This window comes from Aedes albopictus, chromosome 1, assembly GCF_035046485.1.
Source record: "Aedes albopictus strain Foshan chromosome 1, AalbF5, whole genome shotgun sequence".
NCBI lineage: Eukaryota > Metazoa > Arthropoda > Insecta > Diptera > Culicidae > Aedes > Aedes albopictus.
Genome location: NC_085136.1, coordinates 333,690,209 through 333,715,485, shown reverse-complemented (window position 1 = coordinate 333,715,485; position 25,277 = coordinate 333,690,209). Strand labels below are relative to the sequence as shown.

The 25,277-nt window shown below is 40.9% G+C and overlaps 3 protein-coding genes across 3 annotated transcripts; all 3 read right to left on the bottom strand.

Annotated features, from left to right (window-relative positions):
• Positions 1-11,069: 11,069 nt before the first annotated feature.
• LOC109403974 (uncharacterized) lies at positions 11,070-18,096 on the bottom strand. Its single transcript, XM_019676847.3, has 2 exons — positions 17,659-18,096; positions 11,070-11,776 (listed from the first exon to the last, which is right to left on the bottom strand). The coding sequence occupies exons 1-2, from the start codon at positions 17,977-17,979 to the stop codon at positions 11,435-11,437; spliced, it is 663 nt and encodes a 220-aa protein (XP_019532392.1). The 5' UTR covers positions 17,980-18,096; the 3' UTR covers positions 11,070-11,434.
• Positions 18,097-18,332: 236 nt separating this feature from the next.
• Positions 18,333-24,317, bottom strand: LOC109403881 (uncharacterized). The gene is made up of 3 exons (XM_029867820.2): positions 24,016-24,317; positions 23,778-23,946; positions 18,333-18,617 (listed from the first exon to the last, which is right to left on the bottom strand). The coding sequence occupies exons 1-3, from the start codon at positions 24,286-24,288 to the stop codon at positions 18,463-18,465; spliced, it is 597 nt and encodes a 198-aa protein (XP_029723680.2). The 5' UTR covers positions 24,289-24,317; the 3' UTR covers positions 18,333-18,462.
• A 147-nt stretch (positions 24,318-24,464) lies between these two features.
• LOC115254117 (uncharacterized) lies at positions 24,465-25,243 on the bottom strand (the record flags this gene model as incomplete). The annotated part of the gene is made up of 2 exons (XM_029867821.2): positions 24,465-24,794; positions 24,868-25,243. Coding segments are annotated over 2 exons (492 nt in total), but the record flags the coding sequence as incomplete, so codon positions are not given.
• Positions 25,244-25,277: the final 34 nt, after the last annotated feature.

Genomic DNA, 25,277 nt, shown 5'->3' with positions numbered 1-25,277 from the left:
CTAACATAAGAAATAATGATATAATGGCCCTCGGGTTGGCCTTTGTTGTTCTTTCGAACAATACTGAACATTACATGTGTGTATTTAGAAAACTATTAAACGTTTAGAGCAATGATTGAAATGGACGTTAATCTAAATTTTGGACGTAAATTCAGTCGGCGTAAAATAAACGGACGCAAAATAAGGTCGGAGTGTAGTACAAACAGATTCGCAGTATTCGGACCGACGGACGATGGGTCTAAATGTGCATGTGATCTTGATTGAAGGAAGGTAACACGTTCATAACCCATATAAATGTATTGTACTGTAATTCAATGTTCATTAATGACAAATTAAGAGAAAAAAGATTCAAACATCCCTTCTAGGTAATGATAATGTGTCCCGGCCGCTTGTATCGGCTCTTGCCGTTCGCCTTCCGGATAATCGTGTCGAACCGGTGGTTAATCTTGCCGGAGTGCCGATCGTCTCCCACGTTGTCCTGCTTCCGGTGGAAGTACATGGCGTGCGGTTCGTTCGGATGAAGTTCACTGCCCAGCTGCGGGAACGTGGCCACAATCGATTTCGCAAGAATTACCTTCTTGTCGGTTTCCGGATACATCGATCTGATTAAGAGAAAAGAAATCACACTAATCTAGTACTTCCCCCCAGTTTGAGAGAAATGCTACATACCCATCACAACGCTGCAGATGCTCGCAGCAAATGCGCACCAGTTCATTGTTCTCGCCATCGGTCAGCTTGGATCCTTCCCGCAGGTAGCGCAGAATTTGCGCTCCGTTCCGGTTCTCGTACAGATCCTTGTCCAGCAGCAGCGGTTCAATGTTGAACACCTTCCTGTACGGGTTGGTGTACTTGTCCAGGCCGTCGGTCCTTCCCGTGCGAACTCCAACGATTTTCCCATCCGGAAGCAGGACGACGTACGGTTCACGTTTTCGCGCACCCCGGCGAGGCAGGGATTCGACGAGATTGTGGAATTTACTACGTTTCTTAGGGCCTGTAGGGAAGGTACGTAAGAAATGTTCATCAATTGAAGGTTTCTAGAACATGTAAAATTTCAAATAAGGAAATTGCAATGGAGTGTTTTGTTAGATTAGAGTATATTTTATTTTTCAATCAATTCACAAAAAAACTAACACTCATTTATATTTGGTAATTATCTAAGATTGTGGAGGAAATCGACGTCTTCTTGTATGGGAAAACTTTCAATCAATAAATAAAAATGTATATTATAAATGTATACTATAAATCGTCTTTAAATAAGAATAAATAGTTGTGCACAGGGATGGGAACACTCACTTGGAAAGAGTTACATTCACTTGCTATTTTCTCAGCTCAGAAGCGTGCAATCAAGAAACGATGTATGGACGACTTTTGCCTTGTGGTTTTGTCTAAAACTTTGCCGAACAGAGTAAGGGTCGCCCACGCATACTAAAGTCGTGACAGAGCTGTGAAAGCGACTCTCCACGAGGTGAGTGTAATTTACATTCACCTTGTGGAGAGTAGCCTTCGCAGCTCCCTCACGACTTCGGTATGCGTGTGCGACCCCTACTCTATTCGACAAACTTTTAGACAAAACCAAAAGGCAAAAGTCGTCCATACATCGTTTCTTGATTGTACGCTTCTGAGCTGAGAAAATAGCAAGTGAGTGTAATTCTTTGCAAGTGAGTGTTCCCATCCTTGGTTGTGCATTATGACTAGTATTCAAAAGTACCTGATGGTAGGTGTTAAAACAGTTATTAATATCATTCGATTTGACTGAGGAAGCACAAATGGTTGTATGTGTGTAGTTTGTAACTGTTGTGCATGTAAAATATTTTTTTAAATATAACGTTCAAGGTCTTCTGAACTCTTTCTCTCTCTCTCTCTCTCTCTTTCTCCTTTCACATTCCACTCAGATTCTTTATTATTTACTCTCTTAGTATCAGTTTTATAATCATTCTGATTGTTTTCAACCTCTATTTCTCTCTTCTATCCAATCTATTCGTATTTCTCCTTTCTAAGCTGTTTTTTTTTTCTATTCTACCTCTGAAATCTCCTTTATGGCTGTCCAATAATATTTATCGACGTAGAAATATTTTTATAACTGTTCGAAGCAGTTTACGTAGTGTTTCGGCACTCCAAAAACATATACACCTCACAAAGAAACTGGCCGGTACATTTTTCGGTACATTCTTTGAAGCGACTTTTAATTCTTCACATGTCGAAATTGTAAGCATCGAGGTCTCTGGATGCTGAAGATATATCAATATGTGCATTAATGCTGAAGATATATCAAAGCTCTTAGAATTAAAGGCATCCATACAAACTTTACAAAAAATAAGAGTACGAGTTCATAAGAATCTCCGTAGAATTCCTTGAAGTATTGAGATCTGCCGAACATACAGGGGATGGCCAAAATGTTTGGGATAGGCAACTTTTTTTTTCTCACAAAAAAGTTCAACAAGCTATAACTTTTCATAGAGCTTATCAAAAAATCTCAAATTTTGACTGCTTATCAACCTATTATGTGTGCATCATTGGTACAAATTTGGGCTCGATTGATTAATATTTCGCAAAGTTAGAACCGTTCGCGTAAAACACTATTTTTCAGACAACTCATTTTTGAGGTGTCATATCTCGGAAACCAGTGAACCGAATTGAATTAAATTTTGAACGTACACTAACAATATGTAAATGCTTTACAAACTATTAAAACATAGATACTTTTTAAACGTTGAAAAAAGTTATCATGGATTCTCGAAAAAATATGATTTTTTTACATCAATGTCAATTAATTTTAGTGTTGATATCCAAAGATTTTCCACTTCTGTTCTCAAGTTATCTCTAATCAGATATATTAGAGCCTATTCAGATTGAAGGAAGAACACATTTAGTAATTTTGTTTGGTATTGTAAATTTGACTTATTTTCCTCTATATGGGTAAAAATTTCAATCCGGTATAACTTAATTCGCCGTGAGAAAATATTACATTTTATAACGTCGAATTGAGTATCAATATATTGTTGATAAACGTTAAAAAATTCATTCAATTCGGTTCACTGGTTTCCGAGATATGACAGTTCAAAAACTAGTTGTCTAAATAATAGTGTTTTACCCAAACGGTTCTAACTTCGCGAAAAATTAATCAATCGAGCTCAAATTTGTACCAATGATGTACATATAGCCCAACTAACAATCGCAAGCCGCAAACAAGCATGCATGCTGAACTGTTGCTTTATAATAGTAATGATAGTTGAACTAAAATTATGCTGTACACATTACTGTACAAATGATTTATCAATAGGACAGATCGGTGAAGTACTAGATTTGTAGTAATGAGCTGAATTTTTGTATGGTGAGAAGGTCGATTCTCCGTTTCTGCAATGAAATGGTGCAAAAAGCGTGGGTATTATGATTCCTTGCCTAATTTGATGCTGTTTGAGCAAAACTTTAGATAACTATGTTGTTTATGTTGCAAGAAATGAAGAAAACAACAATACTGTTGCACAAAGTTTTGCTCAAACAGCATCAAATTAAGCAAGCAATCATAATACCCACGCTTTTTGCACCATTTTATTGCAGAAACGGAGAATTGACCTTCTCACCATACAAAAATTCAGCTAATTACTACAAATCTAGTACTACACCGAACGTGCCCCATTGAAAAATTAGCCCATGTTCAACCTTTCGTATTGGTATAACAACGATAATGTAAAATACTTTTCAAGCGTTTAATAAGATTTTTATTCGACTCGCAATAATTTCTTTACAAAATAATTTAACAAGACCTTTTTCTGCTTCTTGTTCAGTTCATGTAAAAATTAGCACATGTAACTGTATAATTTGTTTGGCGCAAGTCAAATAAGCGCTTTCGTTTCATCTTACTTCGACTCAGAGTACAGGATGAAAAACACGTGTTTTTTCTTGAACTGCAGCTGAAATAATGTGTTGTTCAGTTGTTAACCATAATGTTGTGCTAATTCACCACTGCTGAACAGGAGTCGAGGTTTGATCATTATTAAACCACGGAAAGTTTATGTTTTGATTTGAGCGCTGCAATTCATCATCACTAGGATGGCGCAGATAGGAAGGTATGCGGCTGGCAATCGACGGGTCTCGAGTTCGAATCTTGATTTAGGTAAATTTATGTGTAGTTATTATTTCACACAAGTTGTTCACAGCATAAGTGCCAATTATAAACTCTCGTGGAAATTGAAAAATTTTGCATTTTATTTATTTTTGTTCTTTTTTGATAGAGTTGAATAACAGCTTTAGGGGTGATGGGGGTAAAGTGGACAGGTGGGGTAAAATGGACAGTATACAGTTTCATGGCTTTTATTGTTTTTCAAAAATTTTTAACGATTGAAGCTTAGACATAAGCATGAATCATTATACTTCTGCTGATCTTGAACATTAAAATAAAATAAACCTCTTCAAAATGATAAAAACTTTAAAAATCACGTGAAAAATCGGAAATGATGTAAAATCTGCTTATTATTGCTAAGGTTTTCTAGTAAGTTATTTTCAAATAATTACAAGTTTTATACCCTAAACCATTAAAGGCCACGTAGAAGAATATATTTGACCGAAAAAAAAATTAAGTTTAGTAAAAAAAAGTTTTGGAAATAATTTTATCATAATCAGACCGTGGGGGTAAAATGGACAATCGGTTCAAATTTCACCAAAATTTCATATTTTTCTTTGCAAACTCCAGAATCATCAGCTGTCATACATATCGTGAGATAGTTGAAGTAAAAAGATATAAAAAAATATTTTATATCAACAAAATATATTTTTCATCCAAAACAGTGCTTGTTTTTTACACTATTTTTACAATTATTTTTTAAGTGTGTTTCGAAGTTTATATTAAAAGTTTGAAAACAACAAAATGAAGGTATCGTATGAAATTTGATAGTTTGTATTTAAAAACATAGAAATAATATGCTATTATATAACTTTTAACGGCTTGTTCACTTTACACCATCGATTGTCCATTTTACCCCCACCGATTTTTTTCACGCTATTTTGATGCACGTTTTGGTGAAGGAAATAATCAAAGAAAACAATATTTTTTAAATGTAATCCCTTACAAGATTTCTAGAGTATATCATTATCTTCCATGTTACGCGGAAAAGCAGATGGATTTTGCCGCATTGCCACTGGAAACGACCAAAATGCTAAGGTTGTCCACTTTACCCCCACCACCCCTACTATGTTGTTGTAAAACGATTTAACAACAAACAGTTCAGTTGATACACAACACTATGCTGTATACTTTCTCCAAATTCGTGTGAACAAAATCCGTACAAAGGTTGTGCCTGAAAATTATGCAAATGTTATTCAGCATCATACTGAATTAATCCATCGTAAAGGTGCTTGTAAAATGAGTGATTGTTAGTTGGGAGGGTTACCAATATAATTTGGACCCTCATATATTTTGGACCCCCTCGATCGTATTATCATAATTTTCACAGCTTTAATGAAGAGATGACAAAAGTTTTTAGAATCATTCGCTTAATAAGATTGTTCTGCAAGAGCAGCAATCATTTCCTCACCGGAAATATCATTATTTGCCTTGAAATTATTTTTGTTAATCTCGCCATCCGTGCTTGTGTCGCGGCATGTTTACGAAAAGAGAAAGTGGGGTTGGAGAAACTTGCAGATGTAAACAAAAACTTTTATCATTCTAGTGCATTAAATTCACAAAGTTCGTCCAATCATCCTTTGTCAATCAAGTAATTAGGATGTGCTCCAGCATATCCAAGTGGCAGATTCTTTGAGAACAATTTCAAGTGGGTTTAAACACCGGGTGTCCAAAATGTATACTTAAGAGGGTCCAAAATAAATTGAAGTGTCCAAAATAGTGAAAACTGATGCTTCAAAAATCAGTTATTTTCATCAAATTTTCAGCCAGAAATGAACTTGTTGGTATTTTTGACGGACAGTGGAGGCTTTTACGGTCATACCAAAATCATCATTATGTGTAACACCCTCTGAATCTGTTTGATTTTAGTTTAAATTCAAACTAATGTCCTCTAGGGGTCCAAAATTCGACCGTTACCCTAATAGGTTGACAAAACAGTCAAAATTTGAGATTTTTTTATGCACTCTTTAAAAATGTGCTCATTCTGCGAATGGAGTGACGTGAGAAAAGTCGGAGTCGTATATCGAGATGAGGAATCCACTCTCGAATGAAGTGACTCGCCGTGTAAATCAAATGGAGAGTCACCTCATTCGAGTCGAGATTTCTCACCTCGATATACGACTCCGACTTTTCTCACGTCACTCCATTCGCAGAATGAGCACAAAAGTTACAGCATGTTGAATTTTTTTGTGGGAGAAAAAAAGTTGCCTATCCCAAACATTTTGGCCATCCCCTGTAGGTTATCTCAAGAATTCTCGAAGCAAAGGCCTTCAGAACTACGAAGTGTATTTGATCACCTTACAGACCCAAAATAACTACCTGACGATGGTCAAACTACGCCCCAAACTCTCCGTCGTCAACAGTAGTATAAGGTACCGGCGAGAGCGACCGAAGCAACCGAATTTCACCTCAGAATACACTGAAATAAATTTTGTTGTCGTTTCCACCGAATCCATTAAAATTAAGAACTGTACCAACAATTTTCAACCGAATGCAAAATTCTGTTAATTGTACTGAAACATTTGTGCTCATTCTGCGAATGGAGTGACGTGAGAAAAGTCGGAGTCGTATATCGAGGTGAGAAATCTCGACTCGAATGACGTGACTCTCCATTTAATTTACACGGCGAGTCACTTCATTCGTGAGTGGATTCCTCATCTCGATACACGACTCCGACTTTTCTCACGTCACTCCATTCGCAGAATGAGCACAATTGTAAATATTACCGTGCGTGTATTACTGTTGACTAAAAACATTCTTGATGTTACTATTTGGGCATTGTAATTTCGACCATGTAGACTTTAATGTTGCGCATCTTAGATAAACATGGTCAAAAATACAATGTCAAAATAGTAACATCAAGAATGTTTTTAGTCAATGGTACTTCACGCATGGTAATATTGACAATGTTTCAGTACAATTAACAGAATTTTGCATTCGGTTGAAAATTGTTGGTACAGTTCTTAATTTTACCATGGATTCGGTGGAAACAACAACAAAATTTATTTCAGTGTACGCCCAGAATATCGAGGCAGCGTTGCCAGACGAATGCGAGCTCGACGTGACCCATCCAAAGAGTAAAAGCAAAGCACCCATCAACAACGCAGCCGAAAGCACCATCGGGTACTTGAAACGGACGGTCGACGGAACGAAAGGTCCAAGGAATGCAGAGCGATTATAGAGAATGTTGACATAGTAGGCAACCGCACCTGTCCCGAGGGGTTGGTTACACCCTTGAAAACGTAGTTGTTATTTTTCCTAACTGTCAGTTCTTGACAAGACTCCGGCCAATGTGGTCGTATAGAGGTTATGGGCTTCAAGAGGTTATGGGCACCAGCGCGAAGGATCTGCAACGTCCGGTTGCTACATGGAAGCGGTGCAGTGAAGTGACCATGTGCGGAATGCGGATATTTTCGGATGCAAGAAGTTTGTCAGAGGTGCTCACCGGTGTGCTTTCGGAAGAAGCAAACGACAAGAGCAAGTTTGCAGAATGTAATCTCCTAGCGGCTGGCGAATCAGAAGTGATCACCGGTGTGGCAACGGAAGCATCAGCTGAACGAGTCTAGTTGGAGAAATATCAGAAGTAACTTCGGCTGTTTCTCCGGTAGCAGAAGCCGATAAAGTCAAGTCCGATCTAGAGGGGGAAGCAAGACTCACGAGTTGAGCGTTGGAGGTTTTGCGGATCCAGTGGGACTGGAAGCATAACGGTTTCAACTGTCGAATAGTTGTGCCTGGATGAGTGGTCCAACAAACCCCAGGTATTCAACAACGAATCCGATGACGAAGGGAAGTTTTCGCTGTTCGCCGGTTGGTCGATTGAGAGGGGGTGCTGACATAGTAGGCAATCGCACCTGCCCCGTGGGGTTAGTTACACCCTTGAAAACGTACTTAGTTGTTATTTTTCCTAACTGTCAGATCTTGACAAGACTCCGACAAATGTGGTCTTAATAAAGTTACTTCCGAAACTTCTCCGTGTCCGTTTCATTCCGAAGCTCCCACTTCAAGAGAGAAGAACGCTGCAGGTGTTGGACGTGGCTCACCCTAGTGCAACATCAACGTGGTGACAGTAGCGGACCCGTCGATGTTGCTAAGGACAATAGGTTTGAATTCAAGTCGTTAACATGAAAATTGATCGCAGCAACCTGCTTGTTGCGTTTATGTGTTTTTTTGTACCTAGGGTAAGTGTGCCGATCGTTGTGGTAATAAGGTAAATTAATTTAAAAAAAATATGATCTTTTTATCTAATGAAGGGTTTCAAAACGTTAGTAGGTAGTTTTCTATCCAAATTTGCCCGAAAAAATATGAAAACTATCGTTTCTCTCTGTTTTCGATCAAAAATCGCATATCACAACAATAGGCACACTGTTCCTATTATGGAGGTAAAATTTAATTTCGGTTCCTAATGTTGCGGTATCCCATTGAGATCATATGGTATACCACAACATTAGGAACACTACCGCAACAATAGGAACACTGCAGCAGAAATATTAAGGGAAATATTTTTTTAAATAGATTTTTGGGCAAATCTTAAGCACACAAAAAGTGCAATCTCATAATTTAAACATAATACATCTATTAAAAATGCCGCAAGTGCTCAAACGCCACTACCGCAACATTAGGTACTACCACAACGAAGGGAACAATTACCCTATGTTGAATTGAAATAAATCTTTCTCTTTGCGTTCAGCCTCGTAGTAATAAAGACGCGTTTTCAATTTACTCCCTGGGACATAGGATTCGAGGATGAGAGCCAATTCGAGGGAAAACCACGGCGAGAGGTCTGGCCGACATTGAAGGACCATCCTGTTGGAGTCATCGACAACGCAGAGTGCCAAGTTTCTTGAGTCGATCAATTCTGGAACCCGATTTGAAGCACAGAAAACAAATGGTGAAGTAGTTGTTCCCTTGATGAGCGATTGTGTGGACAAGTCTGATGTCGTTTGTACGGATGATGATGATGACTCTGATGAAGATGAAATTTGGGATGATGCAGGAATCATTCTGAGCGGAACTGAAAGCAATTACGAAGATAATCCGAAGGATGTCGAGAGTGAAAATGCATTGCGTTGATCGATGAGAACCAATCGTGGAAATCCCCCAAAAAAGGTTTGCGTACACAGCTGAATCGGAAGAACGAAAGCCAAGGAATCTCAAAGAGGCGTTGGATTCCACTAACAAAACCAAGTGGCAGAACGCGATGATGGAAGAACTAGACGCAATGAAAGAAAACAATACTTGGGATCTAGTTGATTTACCCGCTGAAAGGAACCCAACTGGCTGTAAGTGAGTGTATAAGGTCAGGTGAGATGCGACAGGAAAGATTACGATGTACAAAGCATGTTTGGTGGCCAAAGGATTCAGTCAGCGCTACGGAACTGACTATGATGAAGTTTTTTGCTCCTGTAGTTCGGCAGACCACGTTTAGGACCCTGATGGCAGTAGCAGCAAAACGAGGAATGATCGTAAAGCAGTATGACGTGAATACAGCATTCCTCCATGGCAACCTTAAGGAGGAGATTTTTATGAAGCAGCCTCCAGGGTTTGCGGCTAAAGGACAAAAGGATAAGCTGTACAGTTTGAAAAAAAGTATTTATGGCCTAAAACAAGCAGCACATTCATGGAATCACCGATTGCATCAAGTTCTTGTGGAGGAAGGATTCAACCGCGCAGAGTGTCATGAGTTGATAATCCAATAATAGTATTTATGCAGCGACCTATGGATGACAGGTATAAAAGTGGCAGCTCCGCGACAGCACAGACAAACAGACGTAACACTTGCGAAATTTCCATCGACCACGCTTTAAACGATCATTTTAAATTTTTATAGTTGTGGATTTCACGACCAGAGGCGCGCGCGTCGTTTTTCTATGCGTTTGACGTTTCACACTAGCGCCTTCTGTTGACGATATGGCACAACATAGTGATTCGTGCAACTTTTCCACCAGGTGATGGTAGTGTGACCTGGGCGATGGATTTCCATGAAAATCGTTCAAGCTGTTACGTCTGTTTGTCTGTGGCGACAGTGAGCTCATTCGTTATCAAGCTCTCTTACAAGCAACAACTAATAAAGTGAAATAAGTTTATTAAATCAATCTTTCTGGAGAACACAATCCTGCTGGTCAAGTTCCAATACATCCATTAGCAGAAGGCATCGCTGGGACAGTAGGTAAAGCTGTTGAAGCAGATAACGGGCGAACATCAAGAGGCTGCACGTCCGGCTTGAGAACTCTGGATTCGAAATGATGGAGAGTGAGTTTGTTGCGAATCAGTGTCGCTTGATTTTCGGCGGTGCCGGTGATGTTATTCCAATCGCTGATAATATTGGCGGAAAATTTGCTCTGAACGCGGTTAAAGAGCGATGAGCATCTGAATGAAGTGGAGAACGTAGTCATGGGAGACCAAGGCAACTGGGAGAGCCTCGGAAGAAACTTCGAGCGCACCACTACTCTCACGTCTAAGGTTTCTATCCTCAAGAAATTGTACAACCATGCAAAGCGGTTGTTTGCTGCTGATCCGGTTGGCACAAGATGGCGAGAAGCGCAGAGAGCTCGATGGGTGGCCAGGTGATCTGATGAGCATAGGACGTGACCGAGGATAGAGAGCGGCAGCCGCAAAACGAATATTGAAGGATACTATTGTTGATTATGTCTTATCTTAAATGTTATGTTGCACAAATAAATGTGTGTATTTAAAGGGTTTGTGAATGCATCGCAGTACTAGATTCATCCAACTGATCGAGACTTGTTTGGCACAATAGATACATCCTTTCTAATAGTTAACTAAACTAAGTTAGATAAATTAAAACATTTTTGGCATCTTGTTATACTTCACTGATGTTTGGCATTCTGGGAAAACATGCAATAACCTAATTCTAAATAATGCTCTAATATTTGGCCTTTTTTTTTTTTTTTTTTTAAGAGACTTTACCGCAATGCGGCATTCGCCTCTAATATTTGGCCTTTCTGAACATCGTTTCCTCCACAATCGCTTTTTTCTGGTTTGGCTTGGAACTGACTAGAGCCGAGTTGTGCGCTTTTGAAGCGCTCATTCGTCCTTACTGGAAACGAACGAGAGTACATATGGCATCTTGTGTGTTGCGCTAAATTCTATGTAGAAGAGTATCCTTAATACTGTAGCACTGAAAAAAAAAACAACTAAGAATAAATTCTGCGTGGTTCTTTGCCCGTTTGGTTAGTTAGCGTTTTCAATAAATATCTTTCCTAGGACTAGCATTAAGATTCATGTGTGTTTTGGCATCCGTTACGATCCTTCCCTGGTATACGCAGTGGGAAAATTTTCAACAGAGAGCGTACTCTACCCCATCCCTTGGATGACGTAGTTTTGCTTTTTGACGAACAGCGCATGGCAGCGCAGCTTTCGCTTCAGGAACTTCTCGATACCCTCGTGGATTTCCTCCAGGCTGCACTTGCCGAAGCGTAGCCGTCGGGCTCGATGCAACAGGTGGATAACGCCGATCAGATTGCGAAACGGTTGCTGTTCGCCCATTCCGCGGGCAATCGGCGACCGCGGTAGAAATCCAAACCAGCTGTACTTCAGCAGGACCGAGTAATCGATGGCAAATTCGAGCAGCAGTCGCATGTGGCCGGTGACGTTTTCCAGTGCTTCGTTTTGGATGGCGTTGTGCAGCATTTGTGCCTGGAATAGAGGGGACGGTTAGTGGATTGATGGCGATGTACGCACACTGGAATCGTCGACATGTGCGCTAGGATGCCATAGGATTTCACTATTTACCATGGCTTAGAAAAGCATCAAATTTCAGAAGAAGTTCATCAGAAATCTCTGAAAAACTTTACTAAGTACAGTAGAATTTTATCAAAATTAATCAAAGAAAGTTCTTCAAAAATGTTCATAAAAACATAATCGGTTCAGTTTAGTAGAACTTCATCAAAAGTTATGTAGTGGATCAGTAAGTTTTTCAGCAGAACTACAATGACGCTGAACGTTGCTAACAAAGTTCAAAAAAGTTGTTCAGTCAGACATCATCAATGCTACATGTAAGCCAAACGTAATGTGGACTTCATGAGGTGTGCAAAAACTGTGTACATACTCAAATAGGAAACGTTTGGTGGATTACTAGAATTGTACTAATGAGCAGAATTTTTGTATAGTCTGGTCAGATGATACATTCTCAGTTTCTGCAATGAAATGATGCAAACAGCGTGAAACAGCCATTTTGAATTTTCTGGTCATCATTTTTTGACATGTTTCCCATATCGTTTAGTTGTGGGCATAACATTCTACAAAACAGCCGCCATTATATAATATGGTCCTCCATATTAAATTGTGGACCGCCATTTTGGATTTTCCGGTCATCTTTTTTGGCGCAAGTTTATTACACTCGAGTGGCCATGTAATATCCGGAACCATTCCGGAGACATTCCGGATTGTACTGGGGTCAGAGGGTGGGGGAGGTGTCTTTTTTGCCAAATGACTAAAAGTGATTATTTCGTGTGCTATTGTGTTTGAGAGGCCTCCACGGATCCTGTTCCAGGTGTTCCGGAGCGGCTATATCAGTTGATACACATTTCAGTCAACTTTTTCTGCCCCATTCTCTCGAAATCATGAAGATACGTCGCACGGCATGTTTTGATGGCAAACCAGAAATGACCCCGATAACACCCTCGTGAAAACTGTGCTAGATGATCCAGGGTGGCCATGTTATTTGATACAGACTTCAGTCTATCGTTTCTGACTCAGTCATTCGAAATCATGAAGATTGATATGTCGCACGGCATGTTTAAGTTGAAAACTAGAAGTGTCCCCAATGAGGCCCCGCGGAACCTGTCACGGGGATCCGGATGGGTCAACTTATTGAAATCTGGTTAGAGCAGTTGTGTTTCACTGTTCGCAACATAAATTACGCTGAAAATCGATGGTTCAAACATAATTACAAACGAAATAAGGGGCTGTTCATAAACCACGTAGACCAAAATTTGGCCATCCCAGACCCCCCTCCCCCCTCGTAGACTTTTGTCCATACAAAAAAATTGAAATTTGTATGGAGCGTAGACTTTGGTCATATTGAATTGTGAGCCGACATTTTGAATTCTGCTCAGCATCATTGTACTCCGGACTTCTTTCCCACATACAATACACTTATATTGCACAGTTTTAACACCCTAAACTCCATTAAATAGCCGAATCCTCAATTTGGAGCCACCATCTTGAATTTTAGACTGCCCTCTTGTATTTTGGGGCAGCGTTTTGAATTTTCTGATCTCGGTTGTTGAACTATAGGGATCTGTTCAGTTTCATAATAGCACACGATCGGTGAAGGACAAGATCTGTAGTAATGAGCTGAATATTTGTATGGTGAGAATATAAAATATCCGTATCTGCAATGAAATGGTGCAAAAACCGTTGGTATTATGATACCTTGACTAATTTGATGCTGTTTCAGTAAAACTTTAGGTAACTATGTTGATATAGAGACAAGAAATGGAGGAAACAACAACACATTTTCCCAAAGTTTTACTCTAACATCATTGAATTAGACAAGATATCATAATAACCACGCTTTTTCACCATTTCATTGCTAAAATGGAGAATCAATCTTATCATCATACAAAAAATCAGCCGGTAGTAATCCAAATCACGAAAATAGTCATAACTCTGAAACGCATGAATCGATCCAAACCATTTTCAATAGCAAACATTAGTTTCTCACGTTAGGGAACAGGAGTTTTGTTTGGAACCCGGGAATTCGTTCTAGGTATTTCTCCAGGAACTTCTGAAGGATTCCCAGAAGAAACTCCTAAAGGAACCCCATCAATCCTGAAGGTTTCCAACAAGGAACTCACAGAGGATTTCTTGAAAGAACTTCTGCAGGATTCCTAGAAGGAACATCTTGAAAATTCCCATAAGGAACATCTGAAGGACCTCAACTAAGAACTCCTGTAGGATTTTCAGAACGAACTTCTAGAGAATTCGCACAGAAACACCAGCAGGCATTCTACAAGAAACTACAGGAGGATTAGCAGAAGGAAATCCTGAAGGACTTCTGGAGGATTCCCAGAAATAACTCCTGGGGGATTCCTAGAATAGAAGAATAAACTCCTGAAGGATTCCAAGAAGGACCTCTTGGGGGACACGCAGTAAGAAATACTGAAGAAATTCCAAAGACGAATATAAATACGAAAAAGAACTCCTGCAGCTCATGGATAAATTTTAGGGTGAGATTTTATGGGGAAATGTCAGAATTAACTATTTCTAAGAATCCCAGAAGGTCCTCCTCTCCTCTTCTTGGCGTAACGTCCTCACTGGGACAAAGCCTGCTTCTCAGCTTAGTGTTCAATGAGCACTTCTACAGTTTTTAACTGAGAGCTTCCTCTGCCAATGACCATTTTGCATGTGTATATCGTGTGGCAGGCACGAAGATACTCTATGCCCAAGGAAGTCAAGGAAATTTCCTTTACGAAAAGATCCTGGACCGACCGGGAATCGAACCCGTCACCCTCAGCATGGTCATGCTGAATACCCGTGCGTTTACCGCCTCGGCTATATGGGCCCTATCCCAGAAGGTACTCCTTACAAAATTCTAGAAACACTTGATAAGGAATTCCAGAAAGAAATTCTGGGGGAATCTTAGAGGCAACCCCTGGATGAATATCAGAAAGAATTTGTGAAGGGATTTCATAAAATAACCTTGGAAAAGATCCCATATGAATTTCTGAAGAATCGGAGGAACTCCTGTTGGTATTTTGGAAGCAAAATCTTGGTGAATCTCAAAAGCAACTCTTGGATTAAGGCTGACATAAATTTCGATTTTCTCTTATGTCAATCCCCCCCCCCCCCCTCGGAATTCGACATTTTGAAAGGGGACACAAATAAACTATTTAAGAGATTTGAAAATTTTCAAGTAAAATTAGTGTTGTCGAGAAAATTTCTTAACAAATCCGAGGAGTTTGACGATTTTGCCTAACTGTTTGGGTAATTTTCCAACAAATACATTTATTATTTATCATCCCCCCCCCCCCTCGACGAGTCAACGAGGAAAGACAAAATTCTCGTTAAAAACCCAGAATGGTTTTCCTAATGAACACGGATTCATAGTAAAGTTCCTGAAAGAAACCCCGCCGTAACTCCAGAAGGAATTTAATAAAGGACTGGATTAATCCGAGAATTTACTTCTGAAGAAATCACCGGGGTCAGGAACTTTCTTCGAAAAATTCACATCGTATTCCAAGAGATAACCGAGCGGAATGGTATGAGATAAACTAGAGGAATCACAGAAGGAACTTCTGGAATCTAAAAAAAGTTCTGGAGAAGTTTCAAGTGGTTGCATAGAAACTTTACTTGAGACTTCCTAAGGGTATCTCAGAAGAAACTTCTAGAGATTTTTGTGAATACCTGAAGGAATATCAGATGATACTCGGGTAGGAATGCCTTCCGGAAGGAAGAAAACATATCCTTCTTCGATAAGATACCGAAATCGCGTTCCGGGAGATTCATCTTTCCAGGGAATGTGTCATTCTTAAAAGCGTCAATACGGGTACCGTAAATCTGGGACGAATTGATCGCCGGGTTGAAATTGATCATACATGTTTCCGGTAGTTGGAGCATACTTGGAAAAGTTTTTTTCACGCATTATATCATATCTGATTCCAATATTGCGAAACTGGCATGGAAACTATTCAAAGTAAGGTACACCTGGGCAAGGTGAAACGCGAAGTTTTGAAGGTACTCCTACAGAAATTCCCGAACAGATCACTGGAGTAAATAAAAAAAAATGCCTGAAGGAGGAAGCGAAGGACACCCTGGATATACTCCAGAAGCAATTCCGTCTCTGGAAGAATTTCGGTTGGAACCTCTGGAGGGATCCCTGAATGGTTTCCGTGAGGAATTCCCGTAAAAACGACTGCAGAAATTCACGATGGAATCACTGGGAGGATTTCCAAAGAAATCCCTAGTGGAATTTCTAAAGGGATCTCTACAGGAATTTTCGATGAATATTCACAGGAATCTGTTATGTTTGAACTGGTCTAACCGATAATTCTCTTCATGAGATTTACCATCCAGAATTGAGAGAACATGAGAAGAACCCTATCGAAGACACTCAATAAACTCTTCGGTCAGAAGTGTTTAGACTGTAAACCGCAACACGTCATTTCTACGTTCCTCCGAAAACCTTCTGAGTTTTTAATAGAATCCTTGGAGGTGGAATTTTCTGAGCAATATTTTGAGGAAATTCCTGGAGGAAAAAGCTCCAGAAGAGATCTGTGGAACAAAAATCCCTAATAAAATTCTCGAATAAATCCTTGAAAAAGAATCCCAGGACAATTTCCCCTGGAATTCCCTCGTGAGGAATTCCCATGGAAATAGCTAGAGCAGTTGTCAGAAGAATCCTTCGAGTGAGTCAGAGAAGTCCCTATCTGGCCTGAATTTCACTTGCATATCTTACCAAAATCGTGCCTGAAGTTACGTGATGGTAAAATTCGAAACTCGGTAGTGCACGTAGTCCTGAACAATTTTGCCTTCCTATCAGGCTTGAAGTTCGTGCATTATTTCACCAAATTCGTACCGGAAGTAAGAATGTACACCAATTCCAAATGGTGGTGACGTTCGGAACTGGAAGTACTCGTAGTCCTGAAAAACTTTGCCGAAGATCGTACCTTCTTATCTGGCTTCAATTTCGTGCTATATCTCACCAAAGTCGTACCGGAGGTAAATATGTACACTAGCGCCGCGTGGTGGTGACATTTGATGCTATGCTATTCATGATCTAGAAGTACTTGTAGTCCTGAACAACTTTGCCTTAAATCGTACCTTTCTACCTAACTTAAAAAAAAAATCGTTTTATCTCACCAAAGTCGTACTCGAAGTCACTGACTATGCACACTAGCGTCACGTGGTGGCGAAATTCGGAACAATGCTCTTCATGACCTGGAAGTTATCGTAGTCCTGAACAACGTTGCCAAAGATTGGACCTTCCTATCTGGCTTCAATCTCGTGCTATATCCCACCAAAGTCGTACTGGATGTCACTATGTACACTAGCGCCACGTGGTGGGGAAATTCTGAACTATGAAATCCATCACCAAGAAGTGGTTGTTGTTCTGAACAACTTTGCCGAAGACAGAATGTTGCTATCTTGTCGAGGTTCCGAGAGAACTCGCTACCTACACAGACATGGCACTTTTAATCTGGGAAAAGAACGGAACTGGAAAAAGTTAAAAATGTGGAACTAATGTATTCGCCTGGATCTCACCGGAAGCTGCATGTTATTCCAGTCGGCTTTCACTACACCTTTTTAGGATAGTATAGGATTCCGATAACGCAAAAAGATTGAAATTTGGTTCACAAACTACTGAGATATGGATGTGCAAAAGAAATACATAGTTCCACGATTTTTTGCCTGTCGGTACGTTACAAAAAACCTGTTGGTATAAGCAGTGTTAATAAATCTAGCGAAATCACAAAGAACTGCAAAAGAAATCCTAACGGCACAGTCTACAACCGATCCTCAGCACGCATTCTAGTACTGCACATGAAGTGCAATCTCCAAAGAAGGAATCTCACGCATTTTTCCATAAACGTCGGATTGCCCAACAGCAACGTATCGAGCTCGTTCAACTCGTTAACCGTCTGGATGGGAAACGGTTGCTTCAGCAGGTTCCGGTTCTGACTGCACACGCTGGAGATTTGGAACAGATCTTCGATCTGTAACCGTGCGGCCGATCGTTTCGGTTTGACCGGAAGCAGCAGGCCCTGCTTGTCATCCTCGCTACTGTCGTCACCACCGCCAGCGTCACCATCGGTCTTGACGACGTTGTGTGCCGAGTAGAAGGCATACTCGTCGAATTCGACGCTGTCCTCTTCGATCTTGATGGTTGGCTCCATCAGGCTGCTGTTGACGGCCGTTGGGGACGTCGCCGTTGTCGTTGATGATGGAGCTAAAACGAGGGACGATGTTAGTTGGCGTTAGTGGGACTCTTTGAGTGCGGTTTGTAAAATTGAAGTAGTAGAATACGTAAATAAAATCCAGTTTGCTTTTTATTAAATCATGTTTATTTTTGAGCTTATTTGTATTTCTAAAGGTGAAGAATGATTTGAAAATGTGTTATTTATTGAAAATAAGTGATAATCGTTATGCAAAAACGGTTTCAAGAACAAAAAATCAACGAGATTTTTTCTAATGAAAACTGTATTATACATTGAATTATAGAATCCTTGATTTTTTTTATGAAAATATTCTATAAAACTAATACAAATAACATTATATCTTAAAAAGCAGTACAAGATTTCAAAAATAAAGTTCTCGTTCTTTTCAACGACTACAACAAATCTTGTACTGCGTTTCAGTCTACTTGGTAGATAATGCCTCTAATCCTTCCCAGCCGTCAGCTTCCTCCTGCGGTCCTCCTCGCGTCGTTTGGCAAAATACTTACGGTTCCGCTTGCGCCCATTGATGTTGCGAATCACCTGGTAGATGCTTTCCTTGAGGGAGGCTTCGTCCACGCCGTGGTCCCTCCAGGCGTCTGCGAACGAAATATAGGAAGAAGCTAGTACTGCATTATCTATTCGACCAATAATGCACAGTTTTTCTCTGTGTTGTTGGATATCAAATAATATCGATGCCATCACATCTTCAACCAGCCTTATTTTCAAATATCTAAGATAACTCAAATCTAGTACTCCACCTACCGTGCCCGTTACACAGGATTAGCAATAAGTGGATACATTAATGGTGGATTTCAGAAAACCATTTTTGAAAGTTTTCATTTTCGCTTTCTTGAAAAGCTCTACTAAAATATTGATAAATCTCCTGCAGAACTTAAAAAAAACACAACAGAATTCTGTCGAAGGCTGCTTCCGGAATTTTACAAAAAATTCTCGTGAGTTATGCCTTAGTTTACTTTAAGTAGTGGACCCTACACGAGCATCAATACTTCGTCAATATTAGCTAAGAGACTTTTTTGATGATTTTCTCGGAAATCTATCCAGAATAGGACAGATCGGTGAAGTACTAGATTTGTAGTAATGAGCTGAATTTTAGTATGGCGAGAAGGTCAATCCTCCGTATCTGCAATGAAATGGTGCAAAAAGCGTGGGTATTATGATTCCTTGCTTAATTTGATGCTGTTTGAGCAAAACTTTGGGCAACAGTGTTGTTATTTTCTCCATTTCTTGCAACATGAACAACAAAGTTATCCAAAGTTTTGCTCAAACAGCATTAAATTAGACAAGGAATCATAATACCCACGCGTTTTGTACCATTTCATTGCAGAAACAGAGAACTGACCTTCTCACCATACTAAAATTCAGCTCATTACTACAAATCTAGTACTACACCGAACGTGCCCCATTAGTTCCGAAATTCTTCTCGTGTTTTCTGTAGAAATTTTAAACAGCGTTCTAATTCTAATCTCTTCCGCCCTTTTCACATGTTTGTCTAGAAATATCGGAAGAAATGCGGGAGAAATCTTATGAGATGCTGCAGGAAGAACAATTGTAGAGTATTTTGTCAAAAGTTCTTCCATTGAAACAAAATTGTGGTGTCCTCAGCTGTTGAAGGACGTGGATACCATAGTGATCAACTTCTCTCCTCTCTGAAACCCGTTTGGACCGCCTGAAGCGTTCCTGCGATCTCCTGGCGCCGCTTGAAATTCCTTTGTTCTCCTCTATAAACGTCCTCTGGCCACCGATGCCGGCCGTAGTTAGCGTCATTACCCAGTAATCTGATTGAAGTGCAAACGGAACCTGTCGAAACACCCTTGAAAAGCCCGTGCAAACCCCCGAAACAACGTCTGAAGCCCCTTGGAACACCCTTTTTTGGGCTATCTGGGAGCTTCTTGAATACCCCTACATCCCCATCTCAAATGCCAAGGAGCAAGACTTGTTCTCGCTAACTTAGTTTTATCTCAAGAGTCTTAGTCATCTCCAGGGGTTTCAGGGGGTTTTCAGAGGCCTTCAAGGGGGTCTGACGGGGTTTCAGGGGTGTTTCTGCTGGTACCCGCCTCATGGTACCGAGCCTCATGGGTAAAGTACCGGTCTCAGGGAGTTCCAGGGGCCTCAAGAATGCTTCAAAGAGTCTCAGGGGAATTTTAGGGAGTCCCATGGGCGTTTTTGGCGGTTTCATGGGGTACCCGGAAATATCAGGGTCTTTTCAAAGGGTCACAGGGGGTTCCAGGGAGTCGCATGAGAACTCAGGGGCGTTTAAGGGCCTCTCAGTGTCGTCTTAGGTAGTTTTAGAGGGCTCCACGGGCTCTAAGAGTCGTTTCAGGGGGCCTCCTTAGACCTCAGAGGATATCAGGAAGGTTTTAGTTAACATCAGGAAGGTGTCAGGGAGCCTTTGGGACGCTTTCAATAGTTGCAGGGAGTTCCAGGGATGTTCCAAAGGGATGTTAGAGGGGCGTTTTGGGGAGTCCCAGGGGGTCCCAGGGAGTTCCAGGATATACCATGTGGTCCCATGGGCGTTTCAGGGAGTCTCTGGCGTTTCAGAGGGCCTTAGGAGTGCTTTGAAAGGTCTCAGTGGATTCCAGGGAAGTTCCAGATGGTCCCTGTCGAACACGCTGGGTCCTCTGGAAACGCCTCTGACATCAGTTGATTCCCCCTGAAACGCCTCTGAGACCCTTTGAAACGCCCTTGAAACCTTCTGGTTCCCTGGAACCCCCTGAAAGTCTTTGGGAGTCTCTAGAATCTAGAGTAATTTCGGAAAAAATCCCGAAATAAACTGGAACAAATCATTTCGGAAAAAAAATTCTGGGAGGAGCTCTGAAAACCACTAGTTAAACCCCGGAAGGAACTACGGAGGAAAACACGGAAAATTCCGTGAAAGAAAACCTTGGAAGAAGTTTTGCGTAAATCTTGCAAAAATCGCAGAAGAAAGTTTTGGAAGGAACGGCATTAGCTAAGAGATGTGCCTGATTTCTCCAGTTCTGCCTGTAATTTATCTTGGGGTTAATTTCTGGAGTTTAGCCGGATTATTTTTCCAAATTTCTTCAGAAGTTTTTGCTAAGATTTTATTCAGAAATTTTCCCGGCTCCTGAAATTCTTTTTGAAAATTTTCCGTCGTTCCTTGCCAGGATTTTTGCAGTAGATTTTTTCGGCTTCTTCCAGGAGTACCTCCCGGGATTTCTTTTAGAGGTTTTCCCCGTTCGTTCCCGGAGATTCTTGCAGGATTACTTCCGTAGAACCTTTCAAAATTTATCCAAATTGCTTTCGGGGATTTCCTAGGTTTTCTTTAGAGAATTTTCTGAGATTCCGAGACCCACTTTGCACCATTTCATTGCAGAAACGGAGAATTTACCATCTCACCATACAAATCTAGTACTCCACCGAACGTACTCCATTGTTTCTTTCGCAGTTTTTCACAGAATCCTTCTCACGATTTCTCCAGGAGTTCTTTCAGCGAGTAACGGCACTTAAGCCTAGGCTTTCGAGCCAGGACATGAGGCAGAAATTCCTATTCCCCATCTCAGGAGTGACATTAATTTTCTTAGCAACGTCACTCCCAACGTTATTGTATAACATCTTTAAAACACACACTCTACGGAGCGGCTGACGAGATGTCGCCATTCTATGGTTTAGATCAATTGTATTAAATGACGCTGCACAGTAGGTCTTGCCGCTTTAATACTTGTAATGCATCTACGATGCACTGCAAATATTGATAATGACAAGAAAAATGATAGAAGTAGTCGGCTCTATCATTTTCCAGGATTCTTCCAAGAGATGGCTGTGTATGTAGTAGACTACAACTCCACGAGAAATTTCAACAATAGCTCCTGCAGAAATCTAAAAGAAACTCCCAAGGAATCCTGTACAAATCTTGGGAAGAAGTTCTGGAAAAACACTGAGAGTCATCCCTGGAGCAACACCAAAAGAAGTCTTCCAAGAAAAGTCCCAGGAGAAACTTACAGAGAGCTCCCAGAAAAACCTTTGAAACATATCGCGGGAGAAACTCCTGTCTAAATCCTGGGAGGAACTCCGGAAGAAAGCTTACGGAAATTTCTTGAATCAGAAGGAACTCCGGAAGAAACCTCACGAGGGATTCTGGGAGCAATACAGCGGTACCCCTAATAGAAATCCCGGGGGAAACTGTTGCAGAAAACCTGGAAAAACTCTTGAAGAAATCCTGGGAGCAACTCTAGTAGAAATTCTAGGAATACTTTATGTAGAAACTTTGCGAGGGATTCTGTGAAAAAATACCGAAGAAATCCCGGGAAGAGCTCCTGGGGAAATGTCGAGAGGAAGATAAGAAGGAATCGCGAAAATTCATTCAAAAGGAATCCCGAGATCTCCCAGATAGACATTCCACGACAGCAAGAGTAACTCCTGGGAAGATTCCGGGATACATCTTAGGAGGAATCCCACGAAAATTTCCTCGAGAAAACGTGAGAGGAACTTCGAAACAAAAACTCGCGAGAACTTGGTGAAGAATATCAGCAATAGCTCCTTCACAAATGCTAAAAGGAACTCCAAAAGAAACCCAGAAAAAGCTTGGGGGATAGACCAGGATAAATCCTGAAAAACTCTGAGAGACATCACTTCTGGGGAAATCTCGAGAGGAGCATCAGAAAGAATTATGGAATTTCATTCAAGAGGAATCCTGAGAGAAACACTAAGAGACATTTCACGACAAATCTGAGAAATTTTCTTAGAGAAAGACTGGTAGTGATCCCGGGATAAATCCTTGACGAAATCTCACAAAAAGTTGCGTGAGACTTGTACGGATGTAGAGGGATACTGTGAAAAGGATAAACAGGGCATATAGCATTGGTTGGTGAGAGGTGAGAGATGACAGTTGAGCGATGAGACATATGAGACAAGAGATGAAAGATGAGAGATTAGAGATGAGAAAATGGTAGTTAGATATGAGAGGTGAGAGATTAAAGATGAGAAGTAATCGATGGAAGATGAGAGATGTTGATAATGATGAGAGATGAGAGATGAGAAAAGAGGGATGAGAGGTAAGGGATATGATATAAGCGATGTGATGAACAATGAGAGAGTTCAGAAGAGAGTTAATGTATAAGAGATGGGAGACGGGAATCGATTATGATGAGACATGAGAAATGAGAGGAGAGAGATCGATAGATGAAAGTCCAAAGAAGAAAGATGAGCAATGAGAGATGGTGATGATGATGATGATGATGATGATGAAAAACAGAGATGAAAGATGGTGATAATGATGATGATGAGAAGTGAGAAATGTGAGATTAGAGATGGGCGATTAGATGAAAGATGGGAGATGAGAGATGAGTGATGAAATGAGAGATAATATATACGAGATGATGATGATGAGATGCGAGATGAATGTTGATGATGATGATAATGATGAGATATGATGATGATAACATGAGAGGTGAGAGATTAGCATCGAGAGTTGAAAGGGATGAGATGATGATGATGATGATGAGAGATAAAAGATAGTGATGATGATGAGCGTGGAAGATGAACTTCCATTGAAGAAGCCTACAAGATTCTCAAAGAGCAATCCCGGAGAAAATACTAGGACGAATACTAAAAAGGCCGTGAAAAACTGCAAATAAATCTTGTGAGAAATGCTTGAAGGCATTTTAAGAGATATTTCTAATGGAACTCCAAAAAGAATCATGAATTTCATCCAACTTTGCAAGGCTATAGGTTGTTATACAATGAATTAACTACTTTACGTATCCATCTTCAATACGAACCAAGCATACAATCCATGAAAATGCTATAGCGTTGCATGGCTTTCCTTTTCGATCCTCTATTGCAGATGCCGGAGTAGTTGTAGCTGTACATGGCCTCGTCGGAGAACAGCGTATGGAAAACATTTGGAATTCCTACGTTGTACGGTTTCTTCGCCCTCAAATAGCTGACCTGTGTAAACAGAGGAAAAAACACGACATTAGAAATCACCCTCATCCTCACTTCCCGCCATAAACCGACATAATCATTCCGAACATGCTCGTTCAGATTCACGGTGGCCTCCAGCAGCTCTACGGCGTCCTCGTCGGCGATGGGAAAGTTGAATCCCGGCACCTGCACCTGCGGACCCACTTCCCGTTGCAAGCGCTGCAGATGCTGATACCGTCGTACGGTTGGCACCTCGCTCTGATCTAGTACTTCGATGTGCATATCGTCACCGTAATCATCATCCTCGTACGGTGGCTGTTTTAGCTGCTCGTGGCACGAAATCTCGTCGCCGACCTTTTCCTGCATCGTCTGAGGAGTTCTAGTACTACCCGGAGGTTGCTTGGGGCGCTGGACTAACGCAGAGAGACGGGTCTTCAGTTTTGTGATCTCACGATTGGAGATGGCTGAAATGGATTACAGTTACGAGTTAAAATGTGTCAGTGTAGTACTAGAATATGTTCATAATCGCTTGAAATCATAAGTTTTTTTAAGTCTTTGTATTTATTCTAAACTTAAGAGAATTGGAAATCAGGGTCTAGAATATCATTCATCCCGAAGATTCCTTACTAATTTCAAATATTTACAACCATATTATTATGAAGGTACAATTGTTCCCAGAACTGTTCAATAAGATTTAAATCTGCACAGCCATCCGTTGATACTTCGATTCTACCGATGTTCCCTGCTTGCCCTAATCTAGCACCGCTTCTGACAACTAACAGATTTTCTCAGTTTCCGACTAATGACCATCACAACAGCTCGCAGAGCATTTTTCAGTGCGGCACTATCCACTCCCTTGTCCGACCAGGCCTCTGAAATAAACACACAGAATCGAATTTTAGACGATCCAGTCAATCTGGTTGACACGCACAACCCAACACTCACCCAGCATACATCCCTGGAAGATATCGTAGTTGATCATGGCCTTCCGGTTGTCCTGCTTGAAGTACGGCTGCCGATCCAAGGTCAGGTAGTAGTTCTGCAGAGCCCGGTAGGTGAAAATCTTACTGGATACGATGTCGTAGATCCGGTAGGCCTCCGAACTACGCGTCATATGCGAACGCAACAGGTTGACGTAGGCCTGACGGACCAGCCAATTGCTCCGCACCGTTGCCTCCAGCTTTTCCACCGTCTGTTCGTCCTCGATTGGAAAGCTGAAACCGGCAATGTTGACCGAGCCCGTTTTCCGCGGAGGCTGCTCATCGGGTTTCGAAAGAAGCCTCTCATCACTAACGACCCGAATGACAGCTGAAACGAAAGTTCAGATATAGTGGAGCCTTTTTTGTTCGCTGAAT

Excerpts from the sequence above, each read along its gene's own strand:
- LOC109403974 (XM_019676847.3), bottom strand. The coding sequence starts at position 17,979 with ATGGAGCCAACCATCAAGATCGAAGAGGACAGCGTCGAATTCGACGAG. Across the intron at positions 11,777-17,658 it reads CGACGTTTATGGAAAAATGC|GCACAAATGCTGCACAACGC; the intron begins GTGAGATTCCTT and ends CCTCTATTCCAG.
- LOC109403881 (XM_029867820.2), bottom strand. The coding sequence starts at position 24,288 with ATGCAGGAAAAGGTCGGCGACGAGATTTCGTGCCACGAGCAGCTAAAA. Across the intron at positions 23,947-24,015 it reads AGCATGTTCGGAATGATTAT|GTCAGCTATTTGAGGGCGAA; the intron begins GTCGGTTTATGG and ends CTGTTTACACAG. Across the intron at positions 18,618-23,777 it reads TTTCATGGATTGTATGCTTG|ACGCCTGGAGGGACCACGGC; the intron begins GTTCGTATTGAA and ends TTTCGTTCGCAG.